The sequence below is a fragment of the Lentinula edodes genome (assembly GCF_021015755.1).
Source record: "Lentinula edodes strain Le(Bin) 0899 ss11 chromosome Unknown C8R40scaffold_28, whole genome shotgun sequence".
Taxonomy (NCBI): Eukaryota; Fungi; Basidiomycota; class Agaricomycetes; order Agaricales; family Omphalotaceae; genus Lentinula; species Lentinula edodes.
In genome coordinates this window covers 416,919-440,196 of record NW_025764334.1, presented here as the reverse complement: position 1 = coordinate 440,196, position 23,278 = coordinate 416,919, and the positions used below count along the sequence as shown (strand labels likewise).

Here is a 23,278-nt window from a genome sequence, read left to right as displayed (position 1 = left end):
AGAAATGGGCAGGAATGGAAGATACTGAAAATTTGAGCTGAGGAATTGAGCCAAAAAACTCAAGAGAAGAATAAGGTAGGATAAGAGATAACCTGCAAAAGAAAACAAAAAACCAAGTGAAAGCAAGAATCAAATGTGAATAAAGTGAATTATACAGTAGTGCAACATATCAACCACAACCATCGTACAAGAATATTTCCATAGATCCTTTCTTTCTTTCTTTTGGGTATTGTTTCATGATTCTATTATTTTGACACTTTGTTTTTCTTCCTGTGGCGTAGTTTTTGAATGTCTTTTCTTCTGACTTCACTCCTCTGCATGCGTCAGAGGATCGACGCATATAATACCATCTCTTTCGCTCCATGGGTATCCCCAACGGTGGATCCATTCACGCACACCAGTGGCCAGCCTGACACGACCTGCGCCACGGGCCACATCTTGCGTGCCGGTGTGCTTTTGCTCGCCTACAATTATATACGCGAGTCCATAGAAGAACTCGGCTTCGAGCTATGGAACGACAGCCAATCAGGCTCCGAATAAAATCAAGATAGTTCGCATTCAAACGACTCACCGCAAGAAGGAATTCCTCTAAAACATCCGTTGCCTCATTCGCGTGCAGCCCATGCAAATCAAGGGCGACTTCTGTTCTCTCCTCAGCAGTCAGTTTCCCGTCCCCAACTCCAGAACCTGCGACTCCGAGGATGACACCAAGACCAGCACCAGCCAACTTGCCTCTGGAGGTTCTGTCAGCATTGTCGTCGGACCATCCCAGATCTCTTGCTCTGACCGCCCTCTCAGCTTCTAATGCACGCTCGCGAACAAGCTCGCCAGCAGCACGTCTCATCTCTGCGGACATCTTCCCATTTAGGTCGTGACCTTCCCGACTGAATCGTTTCGCAGCAGCGCCATCTCCTCGTCTCCATGCATCCGCAGCTCTGGACAAGCAAGCGTTCCGAGCCTGTCCAAGCTGGAGAGCACGAGAACGGTATGTCATGTACAAGTTGTTTAAGGATTCGCCTGTCATCAACGTAGGCAAAAGAGAAGGGGGACGAAGGCGTAGGCGGGGAGATGAACGAGGAGCAATAATTGCGGAACGATGATGGAGATCTGCTGCGGCAGAAGTGCCCAACGCCTCCCTTCGAGCTGCATTATCCCCATTGCTGTGACTTCCTGGCACCATAGAGGTCAATCCAAGGCTTGTGGAAGCTAGGGGAGGTTTTTTCACTGCAGCAGCAAATCTTGTCCTCCCGGAGTCAGCGCCAGGTGCGTAGACGCTCCGTTTATTCTTATTGTCATTGCCATTAGTCTGTCCTAGCACTGGGAAGTCATCTAATGGAGGGTTATGCGCGCTATTGTGGTTCTGGTTATGATGATTGTTGGAATTGATGTTGACTCGAGCTAAAATGGCACCTAAACTTTGAACATCGACATCTTTCGGAAGATGATGCAAAAACTCGCAACTTTCTCCTTTAGCACAAGTGCCTCTGAGCCAGAAACGACATAACGCTCGTTCTAGGTCATGACTAAAGCGACAATCTGCTCTAAGACATTCTCCCGCGACGAAGTATCGACACACGCGATTACCACCTGCATTGGGACGACCATTGACGTAGCGACCATTGAGATTTGGACGATTTTGGGGACCAGACGGAGGATAACCTCCTCGATCTCCAGGACCACGAGGGACAACGGTCACCCTCCCACCAACAGGCTGCATACGTTGTTGGGGTGTAAGTCCGTTTGGCTGCTGCTGCTGCAGAGGGAGAGCACGATCAACGAGCCAGGCCATAGCGCGGTCGAAATCATATGCATTCGCGGCCAGCGCCTCTTCGAGTTCAGATGGGGCAAGGGTTGATCCAAACACCGAAGTGAGAACATCAAAGGGTGTCATCCCATTTGTCAAAAGTGCGGCAGCAGCATCTGGATCGGTATCAGGTTCGATGGTCATATCATTTAACATGCCCGACATTCCTAAGGTATCCTCAGATCCTTCGGGAGGGAGGAAAGGAGGGGTGAACTCAAATGCATATGGATTCAGTGGTGGGTGTACGTTGTAGTCGGGTTCCCACTGATTAATATCAAAATCTGACACTTGGAAGGATGGTGGATGATCACCGTTGGGACCAAACGGATCGAAGGGATCATCCTCATCCTCATCCCCAGTGTCCTGACGTAACGGGGAGCGAACGGGAGTGGTAGATCTGGAAAGGCCTGGCTGGTCGGGAAGAAGTGGCGCAGCGATAGCAAGATTGGAGGTGGCACGGAAAGGACTATGAGCCCAAAGATCCGGAGACTCTGACCTCACTGGCCCCGGATTCGAAGACGCTGCGGAGAGAGGGCGGGGAATGGGTTTGAATTCTGATGCTTTCGCGTTCAACAAGCGTGGAGACGATAGAGGTGATGCAGGAAGACTTGCAGTAAACTGGGCATGAAAATGAGTGGCGTGCGCATATGGAAGGATGGGAGAGGAAGAGGGAGACGCAGAATAGTCACTGCGGGCAGACATATATGAAGTTGCCTGTACACCACTGGCCAACGGTGATGTTAGCAACGGTCTGCGAAAAATCTGAGCCAGAGGAGAACTTGGAGCAGAATTTGGCGTTTCTGAACGACCTGAGGGGAGCCGAGCCGAAGGTGTAGAGGCTCTTGACGACGGCCTCGATATTGGGCGGCGGGTGGGAGTTAGAAATAAGAATGGGACGCCGGCAACATCGTCTCGATGTTTGTGCATCAGGTCTAGTACATTATTTTCAACCTACAGTCATATCAGTATCATTGTATGGTATAACAAAATAGAAACACACCGTCTGATCATCGACTCCATAGGTGTCTTTCAACAGCTCTCTAAGCTCGTCCTCACGTTCTTCAACGAGTAAGCTGACAACTCTATTGACAAAGGCAGAAGGCACTCTGGTCAGCTCCTCGCCTCCTTCAACATCGCTATCGTAGCTGTCCGAGGCTTTGTATTGCCGGGAAAAGGCAGAAAGCTGAGCGCGAGTGTGAGGGAACTTGTGGGTCGATGTCTGGGGTATAAACGCCGCATCTGTATTCGAGAGCGGCTCTGAATCTGGTAACAGTGCGAGAGACATTCTCCACACGGTAACAAGTAAATAAAGATTCTAGGGAAGGACGAATAGTTTAGAGGGACAAAATATACACAAGACACGTGCACAATTACTATATGGCAACATCGACGAAGCTTCTCGCTCTTACTGTAATCAGTGGTGCTATGGCACTAATTTACAGAATGAATGGCATCTGGATGGCATATGTAGGATGTCATTGATCGGAAAGGAATCCAGTAAAGAGTAAGAGAGGAAGAACAATTATGGAAGACGTGTCCGAATGTACATCTACTTTCTTATAGAGAAATTGAAAGTACTGAGTAGGTAAGTGATAGAAACAAATAATCGCATCCACAGAATTCACGAGAGGAAATACACGAGGATCAGAACATCCCACTGCCGAACCCAGTCATTGCCGGTACCATTCCATTCATGGGAGGGGCCTGCCCCACATATCTATGTAACATCTTCAGCGACAGTAGGAGTTACAGAACAACCTAGACATACCCATTTGTCAAAAGCAGTGTGTTCAGACCTGGGTTGATGATAGGTGCCTCAGACTCCGCCTTTTCCTTCGCTGACTCCTTCTTTGAATAGTCTTTCACCTCCTTCTCCAGCTGGCGTATCTATAGGCGTATCGAGGATCTCATTCAGTCTTGAACATCGACAGATAGCGTGAAACTCGCCTTTTCAACAAGGGTTCTTGAGTTTTGGATCTTGTAAGGCATATAAAAGTCGTTCAATCCGTGCTGCCAGGATAGTTCCTCCACGACATCTTGGCTGAGTAGATCGAAACAAACATAGAGCATTGCTGCGAAGCACTCTTTGTTACCAATGTCCACAAAGTATCCTAGTAGTTCTTCGGCAACCTCATGTGTGGCAGAAGTTGCAGCAGTAATCATAGCGTCTTTGTACAATTTGTCTTGCTTAGAAAGTGATATTGATTCTTCCCAGCGTTTGTTTTTCTTCATTCAAAAAAGGCATCAATGGTTTCAATAAAATGAGAGGATGAAGGCTGATGTACCTTGTACAAATGTGCAGCCAGTCGGCGGAACTCTAATAGTTCGTGTTTCTCTAATCGTCGAGCGAGAGCGACATTGTTAAAGTTGTCAAAGCTGTCAATACTGTCCCGCAAGGTCTTGTAGTCCTCTTCTTCAATCAACAAGTCATTGTACGCGTCATTTACTGCTTCGATGTTGAGCTGTATATGAAGTATGAGTCTATATATTCAAGGAATCCGTTTTGGCACCTACGTGTTGAACAGCAATGAGATATGATCTTATGAGGGGAATGTGATCCATCTTGCGGAACATGGAGACGACACGAGAATGGTCAATACGGGGGATCAGCACAGTAAGCAAGTCCGTGAGCAACGTTGGCTGCTCCTGAAGGTAGAACGACAAAGCCTTATAGTATCTGTAAATGCATGAAACTGAATTATACAACCAGAAGATCGACCACAAATAACTGACATTTCAACGTTTGCAGCACGAACAATGGTGTCTTTGAATTGATTGTGTTCCCAAGCATCAGCCGAACGCTCAATCATGGCCAGAGAAGCGTTGTCCTTGATGCGAAATCAATGGATGTAACAGACCGTAAGTAAAAATTAGACGTACAAATTCGTCGTACTTGATGTACAAGAAGACCAACTCAGGCCAAAGATGTGCCTTCTCTACCGCTCTGATCACCTTGGGAATATTGATACGTGCAACAAATAGCCGAAGGTGCTCCATGACTGTCGACAAAGATCATTCAGTTGTTTCATCGAACAAAGAAAGAGAATTTGAACTTGCGTTTGGCGGGTTTATACTTGCTGAGGAGAATAGCGAGTTCAGTGAAGATGCCCATGTGCGCACGTTCCAAACTTAAACCTGCTTCTAACAGGCTGATAATTTCCTCAAAGTAGCCACGACGCTCATACATAGTGACCAGGGCACCGAGCTCTTCTGCATGCACAATGATATTGAGGCCACAAATTTGTGCCTAGGCTGCATGTCAGTTCCATACACGTCCGACGAAAGCAAGCAATTTCACCAAACGGAATTCCTGCTTCTCAATACAAGCGGCATGAACCTGCTTCCAGACTCTGAAGTTCTGAATCAATGTCACCGTCATTCGACACTGACTGATGCAACGTACTGTGTGTTACCAGCCTTTCGGGCACTTTCGACTGCTGCCTGATTTTCACCAAGATAGATAAGAGTGGTCGCGAGCCGAGCCCAATTAGAGATGCTCTGGAAGAGCAACTTGGCAGCCTGATACAGCTCGACTTCGAAACACCGCTCTCCAACTTCCAGAATATCTGCGACATTGGTCATGCTCAAAAAGTCTTCCATGTCGTGTAGACGATCCGTCCTTGCATAAGCGAATGCAAGTTCCGTATCGATCTTCGGTTCACGGAGTGACTTTCTGGCCATCTGTAAGTAGCGGACGAGGTCGTCATGTTTCCCTGCACGATCAGCGATTTCGATGACCTCGATGAAATTGGAAGGATCTTCAGCTTTTATGTAGGAGTCAATTGATTCCTTGATACGAAGACCATCCAGTTGCGCCTTGGCAAGTCTGCTCCAAACTTCGGGCTGGTTGACCTTGTTCGCATACTCAACGCCGCGGTCCAAAGATACTATGTGTTCGACGAGGACTGTCATAGCCATGGCGTGCTGGTCGTACTTTTTGTATATTGTGAGAGCCTCCTCAAATAAACCATGCTCGGTTGCAATCTTAGCAATTTCCATGTAGTCGTAGTTTTGGAGCTTGTTAATGTAGCCAACAACTTTACCCTTATCTGCCCGAATAGCAGTCAAGAGAAGCAGATTTTGTAGATTCTTGTTCTCGCTGAATGGAGATGGTTCGATGATGATCTTCTCCAGCAACTCGATGAGCTCGATCGGGAGGTCAGCAGTCAGGAAGGCCTTGACAGTTACCGATACGTCGTCGGGATCGGTAGACTCAGGTAAAGCGGTGGCGACGATCTAATGGAACAGTGAATAACAGAAAAACAGAAAGTGATCATTGAGGAAAGCCATACTTGATCAATCAGCGCACGCCGGTGAATATTGTCAGAAACTAAGACTTGTGCCCAAAGCTCCGGCTGACGACGCTTCACGAGGTAGCGCGCCTGCTGCTTAAACATCGAATTGTCATTGGTTATGGCGATCAACTCCTCATCACAAAACCCTTTCGCGTATGCGATATAGGCAAGGTAGGGATCCCGCTTTTCACAGAACTTTCCGACAACAAGAGGTTCGTAAAGCTAATGTCCGTGTAAGACGACGTATATCACAATCGATAAACAAGGTCACTCACGTTATTATCTTTCAAGAACGTCTCAGGGTTGTTGTTGCTGTCAATGTAAATTTTGGCCATTGCATTGTAAACAGCTGGATCCTGGCTACCAGACTGGACCCGGGCCTCGAGCCAAGGAAGTATCAACTTGAGACGATTGCGCTGCTCAACCTCGTGCACAAGCTCGTCGATGGGGAAGTTGCCAGTAACAGAAGAAAGAAGAGTTTTGATGGTGGCTTCATCGCAATCAACATCCAGCAAACCACCTACAACTTGGGGAGTACGAATTGAGTTCACCCTTTGAACATACACCTCGATGAATTTGATGAGGTTGTTCTGATACAGGTAGAGAACGAGGTCATGGACAAAATCGAACCGATCACAGACAATGATGAGAGGAAGCTGATCGGAAAGTTTTGCTTCCTTCAGGAAATTCTTCACTTTCTCGGGGTTATAATAGTTGCTCTCTCTACAGATCCGCTCGACTTCGCGAATTTGACCAGTTCTAGTCGCGGCCTGGATATACTTGAAATGCACCTCAGGGTCAGTGCTAAGATTGACGATAGCGCCGAGGTAGTAATAAAGACCTAGACAGATGAAGATTAGTAAAATTTGACAAACAGGGAAAAAGAGAATAACACACCCTCGAACGTCTTGAAATTCTCGAACAATTCAATCAACTTGACAGGGCCAAGGATATCAGAGTATTTGGTGGCGACTTGGATGACGACCTGGAGATTCTGTCGCATATTCACACGAAGCATTTCCTGTAAGCAGCCCATCGACTGGTCCGTAGTCAAACGACTAAAATAGTTAAGGAGCCACTTGAATTCTAGGCGTTAGGAAACATGAACAGATTCAAGATGTCACAGCTTACATCGACCGGGAACGTAGTGGCATGGACAATGACACGTTTAATGTCCGCGAGGTCTTCATAATGCTCGAGGGCCTGTCATATGATGGTAAAAATGAAGAATAGTGGTTAGGCTCATAATGCTCACTCTCTGCATCAATCCAGCCTTTTCACAAAGGTTTGCAATACGTGGACGATCATAATGAGTGAACATTTCGTTCCCGAGAATGGCGTCAGCAACTTGCGGAGCATGCATAAGGTTCATCTCGAGCAGACGCGTCTGCAGTGGCCCTTGTTCGGGTTTGTTATCTTTCAGCGCATCAAGTAAGAAAGACGTGGCAGGTTGGATCATGTTTTGAGACATGAAGATGTCAACCACTCGTTCCACGTCAACCAAAGGACCCATCTCGTCGTTAACCAGCTGCGACGCAAATTCTGCACCTTTCTCGGGATTGACGCGCATGACATGTTGTAAGAGAGCAACGTAATCGGGACTGTACCCAACCTTCTTCGCATACAAAACAATCTTCTCAATTTGTCCTGTCTCCGCAAAGCAAGCAATAACCTTATTGGGGACGTTGGCGCGAAGGTAAACGCTCAACGCAAGGGTCATGTCGTGTAGTCGTACGACATCACCAAGTTCCTCGCTACATGTCAACTTGTTTTCCTTCAGCCACTTCTCTAAAAGTTGTTTCCGGCCTTGTTGCAGAACTGGACGGGCAAGCTCCAAAGACTCGAGATGATTCAATTCCCCCTTTTCAAGCAGAATACCAAAGTATTGCAGAATAGGAGAAAGTCCGCCAGGTGGAGTAGGCGCTGATTTGAAAGATTCGATGACTTGCGTAGTACGAAGGATTCCCTGTAACAAGATATCAGCACAAGGGGCCACGCCTGAACAGACAGAGGATTATGCCTACCCTGGGAGAATTCGCAGCAATTTTCGCAGCCTCGCCATACTGACCACTCTGGAACAACGACTGATACTGCTTGATATACAAGTCATCGGCACCGGGGAGATTAGCTCGACTAGCGAGCTTGAAAGCCAACTCGGTATTGTTGAGCGTAGTCAGGACATAAGGGACAATAGTTTGGTCGTCCACGTTGACACTCAACACCTGTCCCTTCTTGTTCACGCCAATGATACCGTTCGTAGCTTCGTGTTCGGCGGTCACGAAAATAGTCTCGCCCGAGATACGGTTCATGTAGACACAAGCGCCAGATTCGAGGTCGTAAAGATGAATGAAACCATATTTAGTGACCAGATAAACGATACCGTGTTTCTTGGACACCTGCATTGATACGGGGAAATCATTCGTGGCTTCAGCAGGGAAGTACACGTCTACTGCCTTCTTGACAAACGGCGGGTCTGGAGCAGCATGGTCTATTTGAACGACGTGAAGCTATATCTGATGTTCAGAATACGAATACGTGAAGTAATAGAGACACACACTTTAGCACCTGTAGCTGTACGAACTGCAAAAGTAAACAGTTTCGTGACGTGCTGATTTCCGTCCAGCTTGACCTCCGCAAATGCAGCAGCATGACCCTCGATAGGTTGGCTCACGCCCCGATCCCTACTGTAAAGCTGCATTGACCCTTTAACTTTGAACGCCGAGGGATTGGTAGAATTTCCGGAAATTCCAATCAAGACCAGCCACTTTTCATCCGAAGATACACGATAGTTGATAATTTGGGTCCCTGCGAGAGTAGCGTGTCGGTCGAAGATTTTCTGTGGGGGGGAAGTTTGATCCGTTATTGACCAGTGGTAGACGGATGATTCAGTAACCATTCCAATGGTGTTGTCGGAAACCCATTTCCAGAAAACAATGTCTTCATTATTGTTATGAGATTTGACCTTCTGCTTGGTCTCTATGTTGAAAATCTGCAATGTCCGACCAGCTGAGAAGACGTCAGAACATCAATGGAATCTCGAAGGACACAAGCACGTACCTTTGAGAGCAAGAATTTTCTGCCGTGGATGCATGATAGCTGAGTCCGCAGAGATAGGACGACGCATAACATTGTTAGCATCTGAAAGGTCGATGATGACCACTTGGTTTTGTTCGTTGACTTTTTCGCGAACGCAAATGAAATGATCAGATTCGAGTGTCAATGTCTTCACAAGGTGGTCAGAGCATATTCTGGAATTATTCAATGATAAATAAATACCTAAAGTCAGGCAGAACGAAAAGTAAAGTCAATTAGCAAAGTTGAACGCCAGCGAAGCGTGTCGTACACACCTGGAAAGAGATAGAAGCGGGCTGAACACCAAGGCTCGAAAGTTGAAGGTGCTCGCAGAAAGCAATAGGTTTCGAAATGTCAAGAGCCGCCATTCTGGAAGGCGAATGAAAAGAGGAGGACGAGGAGGAGCCAAATTGGAAATGGGAAGGAGGTCTTGTCACGTTTGTCACACCTGTCGGTGATCCGATTCGCCTCCACTGAATGTGAAGATGAGCGTACGTCCTCGGGTGCAACTGTTTTCCTGCTCACCATTTTCGTTTTGATATCTTTTCCTCCAAGAACCAACTTAAGGATGGACTGCCTGCGATGTAGTGTTTTGACCTTGCACTATACATGAGGCTGTGATCTATGATTTCCTACCTCGATAATCGCAAGTCATTCTTTCAAATGATGTAGACACACAAGTCGGTACATCAAATCGATACACGCGTCGATGATATACTAATAATTGACCGAACTATCGTTCACAGCGCAAAAAAGATACTGTATTCAAAACATAGTCGAAACCAGCTCAAATTTCATTGCGAATCATAACACTAAAACAATTCTCGCAATAAGGTTTCCTATCTCTTTCAAAGTACGATGGGTCCTCAAATGGCTGATCGCAATTCTGTCATAAGAGATAAGCGAATAGTCTGACTCAAAGTCTAGATTACTTACCGTACATCGGAAACACTCCCAGCACCACTTCCCTCCCAATGCTTCCACTGCCTCCATATGGTCCCGGATTGGTCTCTTGCATCTTTTACACTTGGGTAACCGCAACCTGACGTGACATGCTTCGCAATATGGGTGACCCTTGAACACGGTAAAGCCCACGTTATCCTCATCATCATCATAAGAAAACGTCCCATCTCCGGAAAACGTCAATTCTCCTCCAGCGCTTTTCCCAAAATCCCGCTCATGGTTGTGTTTGGCCGCAGAACTAGGGCTTAAAAAAGGATCACCACATTCGGCACAGAAAAAGTGTTGTTCGTGGTAAGTTCTTCGTCCTAATGCAGTATCATTCAAAGAGATGAATCGCTCTTCAACGATAGCCGTCTTGCAGTGATAACACCGGGGGGCAAACGTCTACAGAAATGGTCAGTACGTTTGCAATAAGAATGAAGTTACGTTTTCATACCTCATGATAGTCTAGATGACAATACGGTCTCTTGATTCCATCCTCACCTATGCCCTCATAGCTTAAAAAGTGATCAATACGGAGGCTCTTGTGAGGAGATGACCACCCACCTTGACTGAAATTCCAATAATTCATTGCATATAGTGCACCTAAAACAATCCGGATGCCATTTCATTCCCATCGCACCGACTACACGACCAATGATCGGCCGAACACAAGCTGGACAGGTCAAACCTCCCCTTCCCGACTGGCTTGCTCCTGAACGAACAGCGGGTAGAGCTCGAGGTCCACCTTGATGAGGGGCAGTAGTTACGTCTTTACCTCTTCTTCGTGGGGTATCTTGGTCACTCTCGTCAGAAACGTGGATGACGGGTCCTCCAAATTGTGAATCAACACCCATGCCCGGAACCTCGAACATAATTTGAGGCGGGTTGGGAGTAGACTGTTGACCTTCATTTTCTGCACTGACACGGATTAACGGGCCAAATGGCGACGCGTTACTGTTGTCATCATCACTATCATCACTATCATTACCGATAATGTTTCTGGGGGTGGAGGTACCCTGCCCAGTGATTTGAATACCTGAGCTTTCATTTTCGTCATCTCCAAAGGTGATCCTTGGGACTTCTGATTGATTTGGTTGGCTTCTGCGATCGTTATTTTCAAACCTTATCGCTGGAATCGGTTGTGAATGTGAGGTGCTTTTGGAATCGTTTTCCATTTTTCTCACATCGGCCATCTTTTCTTTCCCACCAAGTGGTGATGGAGACTCAATTTTTACACCTGCATATGCTATGGAATGACCAATGCTCTCGGGACGGTCGTTCAAACGGGGGTAGGAGGCGTGCTGAGGCTGAGGCTGAGCAGGTTGTTGAGTATTCCGCTTGAAACGTTCCAGTGCACCAGAAGTACTGCTTGCAGTAGAACCCGCAGGGCTAACGCTCCTCGCACTACAATTAGTCGTCAACATGAATTTTTGAACAAAAAACGCGACACCCACCTGAAACTAACACTAGCCGGCCGAGGAGGGGGTTCATCTAGGTCATAATCTGGAATTGTCCTTTCAGCCTTGCCTCGCGGACCACTATGGTTAGAGATCTTGACGTTGGCAAAGGATGAATGTGTTTGCGGTTGGGATTGAGTATGTGAGTGTCGTGGGCTAGACGAAGGAGGATGCGCCGAAGTCGGCCTTGAGAACGATTGGCTGTTACTGAAACCGCTTCCAGGACCTCGAGGCAACGGAGGAAGATCCTGAGGCCATGGACTTCCACTCCCCATTAAATCCAACTCCATCTTGGCAAATCGAAGGGTCATACTACCCGTGCTGCCCTCGTGAATAGCTCCTGTCGTAGCGCCAGCACGGTCCATTCCCGGGGGCTGAGGAATATTCCTGGCTCCAGATCGAAAGCCCATGCTATGAGTAGGAATGGCACCCGTAGTGACTACCGCACGATCCATACTGGGAGGTTGAGGTATACTCCCTCGCAAATCTAAAATGCCTGGCCCATTACTCCCACCACTCCGTTGACTATTCCCAGATATTCCAGAAGCGGCAGAGACGCCAGAAACTTCAGATGAAGTGGTCTCACTTTCAAGACTAGTATTTGCTGCATCATCGTCAGGTTCTTCTACAGTATATGGGGCTGGAAAACGATTTGGAGTGGGTTGCGGTAAAGGCCTGCCAGGCGATGTAGGCGGCACTGTCGTAGATCTACCTCTTTCCGTTTCTCTAGAGCTTCCACCGATATTGTTGACAGGTTTGTCTCTCTTCCAAAGAGGCACAAATTTGGTTTCAGAGCCTGAGGTTGCATTAAAACCAGAACGAGTCGAGAAGAACTTGGTCTCAAATATTGGATTCTGCTGGCGAACGGCTGCACTAGAGATGGACGAAAAGGTGGAATTTGATTGCGGAGCAGTTTGGAGGGAAGACGTGGCAACTCGGGATTGCGAAGTAGAAGTTTGTGGTGCATGTGTGTGTGATGGATGAGGAGAGTTATATGAGTGTGAGTTGGTCATTGTAGCTGATGTATTCTATATTGTATTCAATAGTCATCAAGAAATTAAGTGATATCGGAAACGTACAATATTGGCCTTTTCAGGACTATGATTTCTACTCGAGGAAACACTGCTATTACCAAAAAACCTGGGCGGGCTGACACGTCTACGCGTCGGGGTGTTGATAGTCACGGGATTAGAAGCCTGCAGGGAAGGCATTTGTTGTGAGGGCGGGGCTGAGAAAGAGGACACAGATGACATGGTGGTCACAGGATCCTTGTACTGATATTGAGACTGTTGTGGTGCATAAGAATTGGGAAAGGGTTTTACAGGACCGACATTCCTGACGGTACCTGGACTGATAGCACCACTGGCCATTCTTTCTTGATTGAACCTGGAGAATGCTGAAAGATCCCTGCTGTGAGGATGATTAGGCGACAACGGAGCGAATCCTGAGCTTTGTGTGATTGTGAGTGGCCGAGTGCTTTCTATAGGAGATGCAGGAGATGGAGATGGCAACGGTTTCCGAGTTGGACTAGCGCTTGAACTTCTAGCATGCTGTGGCGGCATTCCGCCTACTCTATTTGTATGCATCGACGGTACATGCGCATAATTGGCACTGGCTTGTGGGTACCCTATACTCTGCGGTCTAGGCCTACCTTGCAGCTGTGAGGGCGGAGGAGGCGCACTCCTTGGCATAGGTCTTTGCTGTGGTTGACCTTGTGCTGGTCGCACAGGCGGTAGTTCAAATCCTAACTCGGCCTGCGATCGGAATACCGGGGAGGGCTTTGGTACATTCTGAGCGGGATATTGATTTGGATAATGATCTGAAGGATATCGAGCGTTCGGATGAGCCTGGCTCTGCCAATAATTAGGGTGTTGTTGGTGCATTTCCAACTTGAGTAATTCCCGAAATCAACCATTAATCGGCATCCTGCCGATCAAGAACGCGAATTTCACACCGTTTTCAACATTTCTTACAAGCAAGCAGTCATCATCGCATCCCCCAAGTCGTATGTACTGTAAGTACTCTGGTCACTGCATTCAACCAATATCTGCTCTCAATATATCATGTCACACAAAAGGGCTACGCCCACTGCGACTGCTCCAAATGCGTCAACGAATTATAATATACCGTGGATGCATTAAAACGTCAACCATATTGATCTTGTGATTACCATGGGTTGGATCAAGCTGGTACGAACAAATAAACAAGGTAACCACTGATCGATGATCAGTAGCTGGAGTTGGAACTTCAGAAGGGCTTGGACCAAAGACACAAATTAGCACAAATTCGATTTGAGATATGCTGTGAAATGGCATCCGTCGGCAGCAGCCAGGCAGCAACATACCAACGGCGACCGTGCCTTGTCTAAAACGACCTGGTCCCGCTATTTCACACCAAAGATGCCCTGTTTTTCTCATTGACGCTCATAGCTTGCATATGAGAGCCCTGCTTCAATGGTCTCATGTGTTATTCTTATGGCTCAGCTCGCGCAGTTGGCGTTGCTTTGCTGAACCAGCGGTGGACTCAGAGAAAATTCATCAAGTATCTCACCTATCTCCGGGGACATGCCTTTGGTCTAGCTCAAAAATGACATCTGTAGGCGATTTATTAACCTTATTTCCGCTTTCTATGCAACCTGGTGGTTGAGGAAATATATTGAAGGGGGTTGCACAAGGCTGCACACTGCTTTGTAGCGGCCAATTTTGCCCTCGGTAAGGGATTTTAACCAAGGTCAATTCCAAGCGTGTGCCTGGTCAGGGAGTGGAAGTCGATTGAGCTGGGCATACTTAAATGACCAAACGATGAAGCTCAACGCTAACTACCCCAAACTCTCTTACATGGTTCACTCTTTCCCCCTCTTGTATTCTCGAGTCAACATAATCCTGACCTTAATCGGTTATGCGCACAGTTTCTCGACGTTCCAATGGCCTAACCCCCAGTTGAGATACGCGGATAACCAACTCTACGAGGGTTCTATGGGCATCCTTGTACAAGACTGTCCCTCACGGGAAAACACCACAATTCCCGCACAGTGGCTTCGTATCGTGAGCACTTGTCAAACATATACCTTGGAAGTTACATTAAAATCGCACAACTTAGGCGTACCATGATATGTCGACCCATGATATCGACGACGGCTCAGGAGGGCTGGACGCATCGATCCAGTATGAACTCGATCGACCTCAGGTACACATTTAGCTGGATTAGTGTTATATCTTTCTAAAACGTTGTACAGAACATTGGCCAAGGAATGATTGATTCATTGAACGATTTCAAGGCTTTTCGCATTGCTACCCCGTTTTTTGGAAGTAGGAACTTTCAAAAACTAAGCGTGAAATATTTATTCATCAATACTTCTTAGTGGCGGATACAATCGCATTGGGGGCTGTATTTGCTGTCGCAGGATGTGGAGGTCCTCTTATCCCTTTCAGTGCTGGTCGTGTCGACGCGACCGAACCCGGTCCCGAAACAGTCCCAGAGCCCCAACAGGATCTCGCCTCGCACACAGAAGCCTTCCGGCGCCAGGGATTCTCCCCTACAGAAATGATAGGTTTAGTCGCGTGCGGACATACTCTTGGAGGGGTTAGACAAGTGGATTTTCCGTTGATTGTAACGGATACTGAAGACGTGGTTCAAAGTTTCGACACCACCATTAATTTTGATAACGCAGTGTAAGCGAGGCCTGCTTCTGCTCGCCTTTTTGATCTAAAGGGCTACAGTGTATCCGAGTACCTTCAAAACACAACTCAAAATATCCTAGTTGTCGGACCGAACGTCACCACCAGGTCAGACTTCCGGATTTTTGCTAGTGATGGAAATGTAACTATGCAAAGGTGTATCGACTTGTGGCCACTCCCTTCAAAATCAATATCTGACTCTCACTGGTTAGCTTCCTTTCCTCCGATACCTTCGCTGAAACCTGCAAGGATTTAATTGGGCGTATGATCAACACTGTTCCCAACGGTGTGACCCTATCTCAACCTATCTCCGAGCCGTTCGACTATGTCGTCTCTGAACCCTTATTCTCATACTGGAACGGTACATTGTCTATGGCTACCACATTGCGAGTGCGTGTCTCCCTTTCAAAATTTGGAAAGTACTCACAACAAATCATGGAACAGGTCATGACCGAAAACCCCAGTCGTACAGTGACTATGCTCTGGGTTGATCGGCAGGGATCATCCTGCCCGCCCATTGGATGCACTTCTCCATCAATATCAACGCAACAGGTCGTCTTTAGTCTCATTGGCAACCTCCAAGGTCTTACAGGAACACGTTATTCATTCAATGCGACTATCAATGCGTCCACGTCAATATCGAAATTTTGGTTCGAAATCAACGAAAACGACGGCTCTGACCCCATCGTAGTCGACAACGGTGGTTCAGGCTTCGTTATCGAGCAAGATTCAATGTTCATCGATAATAGCCGTAGCGAGAATGTTCTTCTATCTTCGTCTTTTAATGAATACCGCAAAGTCGTCGTGGCGGTATGTGATTCAACTACTACTTTTTTGAGATGGTCCAATAATTCATGTTAAACAGGTCCGTGGTGACACTTCTTCCAGCGTGTCAATCACTACGTTTGATCCAAATTCGGATGCTTCAGCCCCTCCATACCTGCTGACAGTCATTACAACCAATCTACAACTCGACGACAGCAATCCATCCGAAGGGGGATTCACTTTTTTTACTGTCAATATCAGCGAGACTGTGAACTTTGTGAGCATCTCTGGGAATATTGGTGGCGTGTCGTATGTTCAAGAGAACTTTGACATGACTGTAGTTAATTTTGCGTTTGTAACGATTTCGTAGATCTCAACTTCTTACTACTTCTACTTACCATTGATAATACATGCATTTACTCAACCTTTTTTGTTAAACTGATCTGTAAGTATTTTGCTACTTGTATGTAGTAATTATACAGTAACCGGATGAAGCTCGCGACGCGTCATTAAAGCTCATTTGATCACGTGGCGCGTGCCTTCCCTCCCGCGCCGGCGGCCGTTTTATAACTTCTCGCTATTCGGATTCCCATCCTATCCTATTCTGAGCTCGGTCAGATCCAAATTCTGAAGAAACCTTTGTCGTGATGACTGTTTCAACAGTATGGATATCTACAGCTGCATCAATAGGCATGGCAGTGGGACCTCCACTGGTCTGTCTCTCAGTCTCAGTTTGTCATATTGATCGTTGAGGTGGTCATACTAGGTTTATGCCGACCAAGCCTATTCCATTGTGAAGAAAAAGTTCTCTCTACTTACTCTATTCCCAGCGTAAAGCTGACATACTAAAACTTAGAGATTCTACTGGCTTCTCGCGAGACGTTTGTGCCATTCTGTATGTGTCCCCGTCTATGACCTTCTCTATCACGATTAACCCATCCTTCACCTCAAGACTGATAGCTAACATTACAAGATGTTTCTTTTGGCTGGGGTATGACTGTCACTTTGTACTCAAGTATGAGCTTAGAAATGACTTCGACTCAGTGATCGCTTTGAGCTTGCGCTATTAGTTCAGTCGGTTCTAATGATCTTGGCTCAGGTGCGTGTCAAGATATTCGCTCATTACTTTGCTTAATTCCGTACGAGCCTCATTAGCTTGCCCTACTGTACATTTGCATAATATATCGCCCTAGGATTGGTCCGGAGAACCTCGGCAATTCCAACAGACTGTATTCGTTTTGGCAATGGTCGTCATATACACAATACATCGAATTCTTGGCTGGATTAATGTGCGCCCTCTTTCTCTGCCTGCCATCTCGCCTCTTGATCATTGTCGTTGCCGACGTAGTCTGTGCCAAGCAATCCTGTTCCTCATATTCGGTAGATCACGCGTGTTTATCACATTACTGGGATTCTTCGCCCTAGGCCTTGAAAGCACACTCCCTATACCGCAGCTTATCAGGTACTTGATGCGTCTATCAGCACGGGCAGTAGGACATCACTTGAATTTGATACTCCATGATCTTGCAGCAATTACAAACAAAGGTCTCTATACGGCTTTCGTATGTCTACTTTGATTGGGTGGCTCGGAGGCGATTCATTCAAGTTAGACTTACCATGCGAAGTATTATGCCAACCTGCTTTGCTCATTGAATTTGATTGTCAGGACCGTATACTTTTTCCTTCAAAATTCACCGTTGCAATTCAAGGTGTGCGCCATCTTTCAACTTTCAATTGACTTTGGTATGTTGTTTCACAAACCAATAGCTGTCGCTTCTTAATAGGTGTCCGTTCAGCTATTCTAGGACAGAGAGTCATTTACGGGAATCCTCCACCAGCCCCAGTCCTGAGTGAGGAAGAAGATTTAGAGCAAGCTCTCGCATTAGCGGAAGAGTCATGACAAATTTCCGTACGTGCACTTTTTTACTTCAGATCATTTGATCAAGAGAAAATCTATCCAGGAGGGTATATTCTGAAAGTTCTTTGTCTAATGAACAATCTGTTTCTCTTCCAAAAGTTGGTGGCCGTGGGATCGACCTGTTTCCCGATTGACGCCTACAAACGTCTACAGTGCTTCAAGTTCCAACGTTCAACTCCGCTTCGCCTTGCATTTCCGTGTCAACAAGCAAAATGACATTCGATCCTTGTACCCTCTTGCTGTGGTACATTTTGTTGGCGTGTAAGGAGTTTTCCGTTCCTACTAAATGCTAGATGTCAATAGGAAAAATAAATCTCCGCGTTACTGCCCTTTGCATAATTCCGTAAAAATGGGGAAAATTTTTTTTCTTCGGTCCGAATGTTGAATGTTCCGGACCCTGCTCGCCTAATGTTTTGATCTCGACCCGACGTAGCAACCACGAGCACCCGCTCGACATCCCGACACGCTGTCACCACGTCGGGGCCTCTTAATTATCTGAAAGTCTCACTATAAGATAGCTGTTACTTAGGGCTAGGCTTTCGTGATGATGTGCCCTCAAATCTGTTGCTTTTTGTAGCCTGTTCAAGAATTTGAGGGTGCATGCCCATTGTGAGGAGACAGTGAGCGAAGGTATGGCGCCGTTGCTGGTACGACGCCAAGAGCCAAACTGTCAAGCCGGAGATCTCGGTCAAGTTCGCTTATGGGCGGACCGTAAAAAAAAATTTCCCCCATTTTCACGGAATTATGCAAAGGGCAGTACAGTGCTTTGCGTATCACCTTGCTTGCAAAGGTCATTTGTTACTCGATATTATTAGCGCTGCGGAAACTTTACCCACGGTTTCGGCGCTTGTTTCTAATTCTAACCTGTCGTTTTTGTCCTGTTTAACCACATGTCTACCGTACCAGTGTCCCTCCACTGTTGTGTGCAGCGTGCTCAGGTAGGTCGGCAGGTATTCACTTCCTGTTCAAATAACAACTCCAGCCGTTTCTTGTCCTGTTCCCACTCTGCCTCCTTTATATATCTACCACAAGTTCAGTGTATGATGTATGGCTGAAATCGGTTGACAGATATTCATGCCAGGGCGCAAGCCGCCTTTGTACCTGTTGAGTACCACCAACCACCTTCACATCAAATAACAAATCCAGCTTTTTTACCGCCCTGTTCTTACTTCGCCTCCTCCATGTCCTTATCACAAGTTGCTGACTGACATTTGAACATATCGTTTGCACACAGAGTTTTTGCCTCTGTTTCATCTTAGATTCCATGTGCGATGTTGCACCGTTAGCCTTTACTTTGTGCCGCACCCGCGACCACCCCTTTATTCTGCTTGACCTGTTTCCAGCTACTTAACGTTGGATTCAGCTGCGCAACAGGGCTCTGAGTTCCTCAGTAACGGGTTGAAGCCTATGGCAGATACAACAGCCACAGTTGCAAAGGTTGCTTCTTTCACATTTGGGGAGGAGGAACATCCATTGGAAGGTATGTGTAGCTGATATATGTGATTGTGTTAAGATCATGCAACCCGTGTAACCGTGCCAAAGCCACAAGGTGTCTAAGTGCGGAAGACGAGTGGGACAGTAGTGAAGTTATTAACAACACCGCCGTTACGCCGTTAGTCCCCGGAGAGCAAGAGTAGAGAGAGAGAGGCTAAGTAGCAGCCAGGTCGGAGCGGCGGTATCGCTGATGACGAGGAGCGAACCAGAGGACGTTCAAGTCCTAAGGTCGAGGGGAACGTACTTTGAGGCGTTGAGCCTGAAGACTTAGAGAAGAGTTAAGTTGAGAAGGGAGATCTAAGTTGATAATTAAACTGAGGAACTATGGTAGCGTACAAGCAGTATTTATATCTACGGAGCGGCGCATCGGTGCGGAGCGCCAGACTAACTACTAGGAGTTATACATGTAGTCCTGCAGGGTAAAGTAAAAGACAATAAGGAGGGACTAGAATGAAAGGGTATGTGTAGCGAGAAAGAACAATAAGGTAAAGATTACAATAAAGATCGATCTTCGGAGTACCGAGCGGCGGAATGGAGGCCCGAGGCATGGGCTTGACAGTATCCCCCTCTTAGGCTTGAGCCCTCGAAAGCCATTAATACCGGGAGTTGATTGGTCACCAAGGAAAAAATTTTAAAGGCCGTCAGCCTCGGGAATTTGGCCTATCAGTCAGCAGGAAAATTTGCAAAAGCCGTTGGTACCGGTAAATGGCGTTAGTCATCAGTGAAAATTTTTGGTACACCGTAAACCGAGTACAACTCGAAGAAAATTTCTTGCTGGTCCGTGCGCAGTTTTGACCCTATAAAGAGGGCCAGATTTTGCCGATGAGGAACCAACTTTCCAAAAACTCCTAAGTCACCCAAAATGTCAACCAGCCAAACGACCACCTCCCGAACCACTAACACCGTCGGCTCCATTCCGGTCACCGGCCGGCAAGCAACTCCTCCTGCGGCCCCTTCCCGCCCTTCGACGCCCAGCCCTTCTGACGAGGAGCGCGAGCTGGAGCTGCAGCTAGAGCGCACCAGGGAGAAGAACCGGAGGAGAAAAGAGGAGAAAAGGAAGGCCAAGGAAGAGGCCCGGCAGAAGGCAGAGGAGGAGAAGCAGAGGCAGGAGGCCGCTGAGCAGGCCGCCACTGCCAGGAGGTTGGAGGAGGAGGCAGCCAAAAAGAGGAGAAGGACGGCAGCAGCGGCGGCAGTGCGGAATCGCCGGGGTCCCTCACCTGGGGAGGCCACTACCTCTACTCGTAGGGTGGAGGTCGAGATTCCTCGGGTGGTAAAAAAGGGGAAAGCTCCACAGAGGAACGAGGTGAGTAATACTTGTAGAATGAAACTATTTACTGATTTTTTCTTTTGTTACTAGGCCAGCGGGGGAGATCCGGATGACGGCGATGATGGCGAAAACGACGATGAAGACGACGAGGAGCGAGCACCTTGCGAGTGGTGCTACAGCAAGAAGATCCCTTGCCTGGAGCAGGTAGGGAAAAGGAGCACCGTGATATGTAAACCATGTCACGATGCGAAGGTAAAGTGCTCGTACTCGGGCCGGCCGGCACAGGCGAGAAGAGAAGGGGGACCGAGTGGGGAGCGAATGGCGGTCATGGAGAGTCAGATGGCCCAGCTCCTTGCTGACAACCGGTCCTTGCGGGAGGCCACTACGAGGTCTCACCAGTACCTGCGGCAACTCCTGCGGCGACAGGATGAAGACCATGCCCGACTGATCGCCATTGACACTAGAGACGCCATGAGGGACTCGGCGATACCAGGGCCGCCGAGGTCGGTCTCCGAACGGCCGAGAATCTTGAAGAGGAGGAGGATCATGGAGAACAGCGAGGAAGAAGAAGAAGGAGAGAAGGAGGAAGAGAAGATAGTGGAGAAAGAGAAGGATGGAGAAGGGGAAGAGGAGATGGAGGAGGAAGAGAGAGAAGGGGAGGCGCCGGCGCCGAAGAGGGCGAAGACGGCGGCCTCTGAGAAGGGGAAAGAGAAGGAGGTAGTAGTAGAGTAGCGGATATCGGACTTTGGCCCTTCGGTCACCTTCTTGTACTATTCTTGTAACTCTGCCTCTGTAGTATAATCTTGGTTTTTTGGACTTTGTATATATATAAAAATGCTAACGCAATTTGAAATCGGAAACGAATGGGCCGCGGAGCGGCGTAAGAAGTAATTAGTTTAGTATAAGTAGTATAGGTGTAGATGGAAGCTAAATGAAAACTGTAATTAAAGAAAACATAATAAGCAAATAAGAGAGAGAGATAAACACTCAATTTACTATCATCGTGTTTACCCTCTAAACACACGAAGTAAACCTCGGCGGAGCATGGCGAAAACGGGGAAAAGGGATAGGATGTTTTTTGTGATCAAGGTCCAGGCTTGTGAGGGTATCGGGCGTGGAATGCCGGTACAAGTTCGTCAGCATGTAATTCATCAGCAGCAACCCAAGAAAACTCATCGTCGGTACCTTCGTAACCGGCCCACCGAATGTAATAACGTAGAGGACAACGTTTGTACCTTCTGTCCAGCTTGGAGTCAAGGATTTCGGCAACGTTGTACTCCTCTTCACCATCAACTTCAATTGGAGGTGGAGGAGATTGAGTTCGATTCGGGAAAGGGTTCGGCGTAACCGGCTCCAGCTGTGAGACATGGAAAACCGGGTGAATTCGGCGAAGGTAGTCCGGGAGCTTGAGTTCATAAGACAAAGTACCAGGTCGACTGATGACCTTGAAAGGACCAAGATATTTTTCAGAGAATTTTTCAGTAGGACGAGTGGAGCAAATATGCTTAGCAAGAACAAATACTTCGGAGCCGATCGGGAACTCCGGGTGCGAGATTCTTTTCCTGTCAGCTTGTTCCTTGTAACGAGACTGAGCTAAAAGGATTTCCTCTCGAAGGAAAGCGTGGAGTTCATCAAGGTTGACGACGAAGTCTCTAGCAAGATCAGACTTCATGTCGACCTCGGGCCGAACGGTGATATTTGGGTGGTATCCTTTGTTAGCGAAGAATGGAGTAATACCTGTGGAAGCGTTGGGAGCGTTGTTATAGGCGAACTCGGCGATCGGAAGTAGCGGCGACCAGTCATCTTGTTGGTAGGAACAATAGATCCTGATGTACTGCTCGAGAGTCTGATTGACGCGCTCGGTCTGCCCGTCGGCTTCCGGATGATATCCAGAGGTATAATGAAGTTCCATGGAGAGCGCTTTACCGAGAGCCCGGAAAAACGCCAAAACAAATTTAGAACCACGATCAGAAGTGACATGATTAGGAACACCATGTTTAGAGACGTGAATAACAAAAAGCTCAGCTAATTGTTCGGACGTAATGGTGTCGAAAGTAGGGATGAAAATAGCTTGCTTGGAAGATCGATCCACAACGACGAGGATGGCTGTATAACCATTCAACATTGGCAGTTGCTCAATGAAGTCCATGGAGATGGAATCCCATGGTCGGACCGGAACTGGCAGAGGCTTCAACAACCCGTAAGGCCGATGACGGCGAGGTTTGTTGCGACCACAAACAGTGCAAGAGGTGACATAGTCACGGACGAAGTCTCTGACCTTGGGCCAGGTGTATTGACGACGTACAGCTTCTAGAGTGCGGTTCTGGCCGAAATGGCCGGAGAGTGGATGATCATGAAAGTAGCGGAGAACTTGAAGGCGAAGATCGCCGTGATTAGGGACATAAATACGGTCGTCAAGGCGTAGTAGCTTGTCACTACCTAAGCTCCAACGTTCATTGGAAGGATCTTTTGCAAGTTCCAAACCAACAACGGAGCTCAGGTCGGCGGGAAGGGCGAGGATGATGGCTTGGTGTAGGGCTTCGATATCCATGATAATCGAGGCTCGTAAAACCGGGCCTTCCAA

At 47.4% G+C, this 23,278-nt stretch overlaps 5 protein-coding genes across 5 annotated transcripts; 2 read left to right on the top strand and 3 right to left on the bottom strand.

Moving 5' to 3' along the window:
• Positions 1-306: 306 nt before the first annotated feature.
• C8R40DRAFT_1071343 (uncharacterized protein) lies at positions 307-3,089 on the bottom strand (the record flags this gene model as incomplete). Its single annotated transcript, XM_046226322.1, has 3 exons — positions 307-507; positions 572-2,755; positions 2,805-3,089. 3 exons carry the CDS (start codon positions 3,087-3,089, stop codon positions 307-309), a joined length of 2,670 nt encoding a protein of 889 aa, XP_046084110.1.
• A 359-nt stretch (positions 3,090-3,448) lies between these two features.
• Positions 3,449-9,539, bottom strand: C8R40DRAFT_1161946 (uncharacterized protein; the record flags this gene model as incomplete). The annotated part of the gene is made up of 20 exons (XM_046230191.1): positions 3,449-3,532; positions 3,555-3,562; positions 3,601-3,691; positions 3,752-4,030; positions 4,090-4,266; positions 4,319-4,481; positions 4,538-4,632; positions 4,685-4,803; positions 4,862-5,051; positions 5,103-5,154; positions 5,208-6,040; positions 6,097-6,321; positions 6,375-6,940; positions 6,997-7,177; positions 7,231-7,302; positions 7,355-8,065; positions 8,124-8,606; positions 8,657-9,105; positions 9,157-9,322; positions 9,447-9,539. 20 exons carry the CDS (start codon positions 9,537-9,539, stop codon positions 3,449-3,451), a joined length of 5,037 nt encoding a protein of 1,678 aa, XP_046084109.1.
• An 87-nt stretch (positions 9,540-9,626) lies between these two features.
• Positions 9,627-13,458, bottom strand: C8R40DRAFT_1115233 (uncharacterized protein; the record flags this gene model as incomplete). Its single annotated transcript, XM_046228552.1, has 6 exons — positions 9,627-10,057; positions 10,108-10,518; positions 10,571-10,631; positions 10,681-11,520; positions 11,571-12,601; positions 12,653-13,458. Coding segments are annotated over 6 exons (3,248 nt in total), but the record flags the coding sequence as incomplete, so codon positions are not given.
• Positions 13,459-14,410: 952 nt separating this feature from the next.
• Positions 14,411-16,385, top strand: C8R40DRAFT_1050902 (heme peroxidase; the record flags this gene model as incomplete). Its single annotated transcript, XM_046224672.1, has 8 exons — positions 14,411-14,617; positions 14,673-14,759; positions 14,809-14,881; positions 14,935-15,244; positions 15,293-15,406; positions 15,463-15,580; positions 15,695-16,060; positions 16,116-16,385. 8 exons carry the CDS (start codon positions 14,411-14,413, stop codon positions 16,383-16,385), a joined length of 1,545 nt encoding a protein of 514 aa, XP_046084107.1.
• Positions 16,386-16,594: 209 nt separating this feature from the next.
• Positions 16,595-18,322, top strand: C8R40DRAFT_413069 (uncharacterized protein). The gene is made up of 11 exons (XM_046234984.1): positions 16,595-16,728; positions 16,782-16,819; positions 16,872-16,910; positions 16,968-17,006; positions 17,060-17,114; positions 17,171-17,304; positions 17,364-17,477; positions 17,546-17,620; positions 17,682-17,758; positions 17,812-17,924; positions 17,977-18,322. Exons 1-10 carry the CDS (start codon positions 16,663-16,665, stop codon positions 17,913-17,915), a joined length of 741 nt encoding a protein of 246 aa, XP_046084106.1. The 5' UTR covers positions 16,595-16,662; the 3' UTR covers positions 17,916-17,924; positions 17,977-18,322.
• Positions 18,323-23,278: the final 4,956 nt, after the last annotated feature.

Bases quoted from the DNA above. Each gene is read 5' to 3' on its own strand.
- C8R40DRAFT_413069 (XM_046234984.1), top strand. From the start codon at position 16,663: ATGACTGTTTCAACAGTATGGATATCTACAGCTGCATCAATAGGCATG. The intron at 16,729-16,781 runs GTCTGTCTCTCA...TGGTCATACTAG, and splicing joins TGGCAGTGGGACCTCCACTG to GTTTATGCCGACCAAGCCTA. The intron at 17,759-17,811 runs GTATGTTGTTTC...GTGTCCGTTCAG, and splicing joins TCAACTTTCAATTGACTTTG to CTATTCTAGGACAGAGAGTC.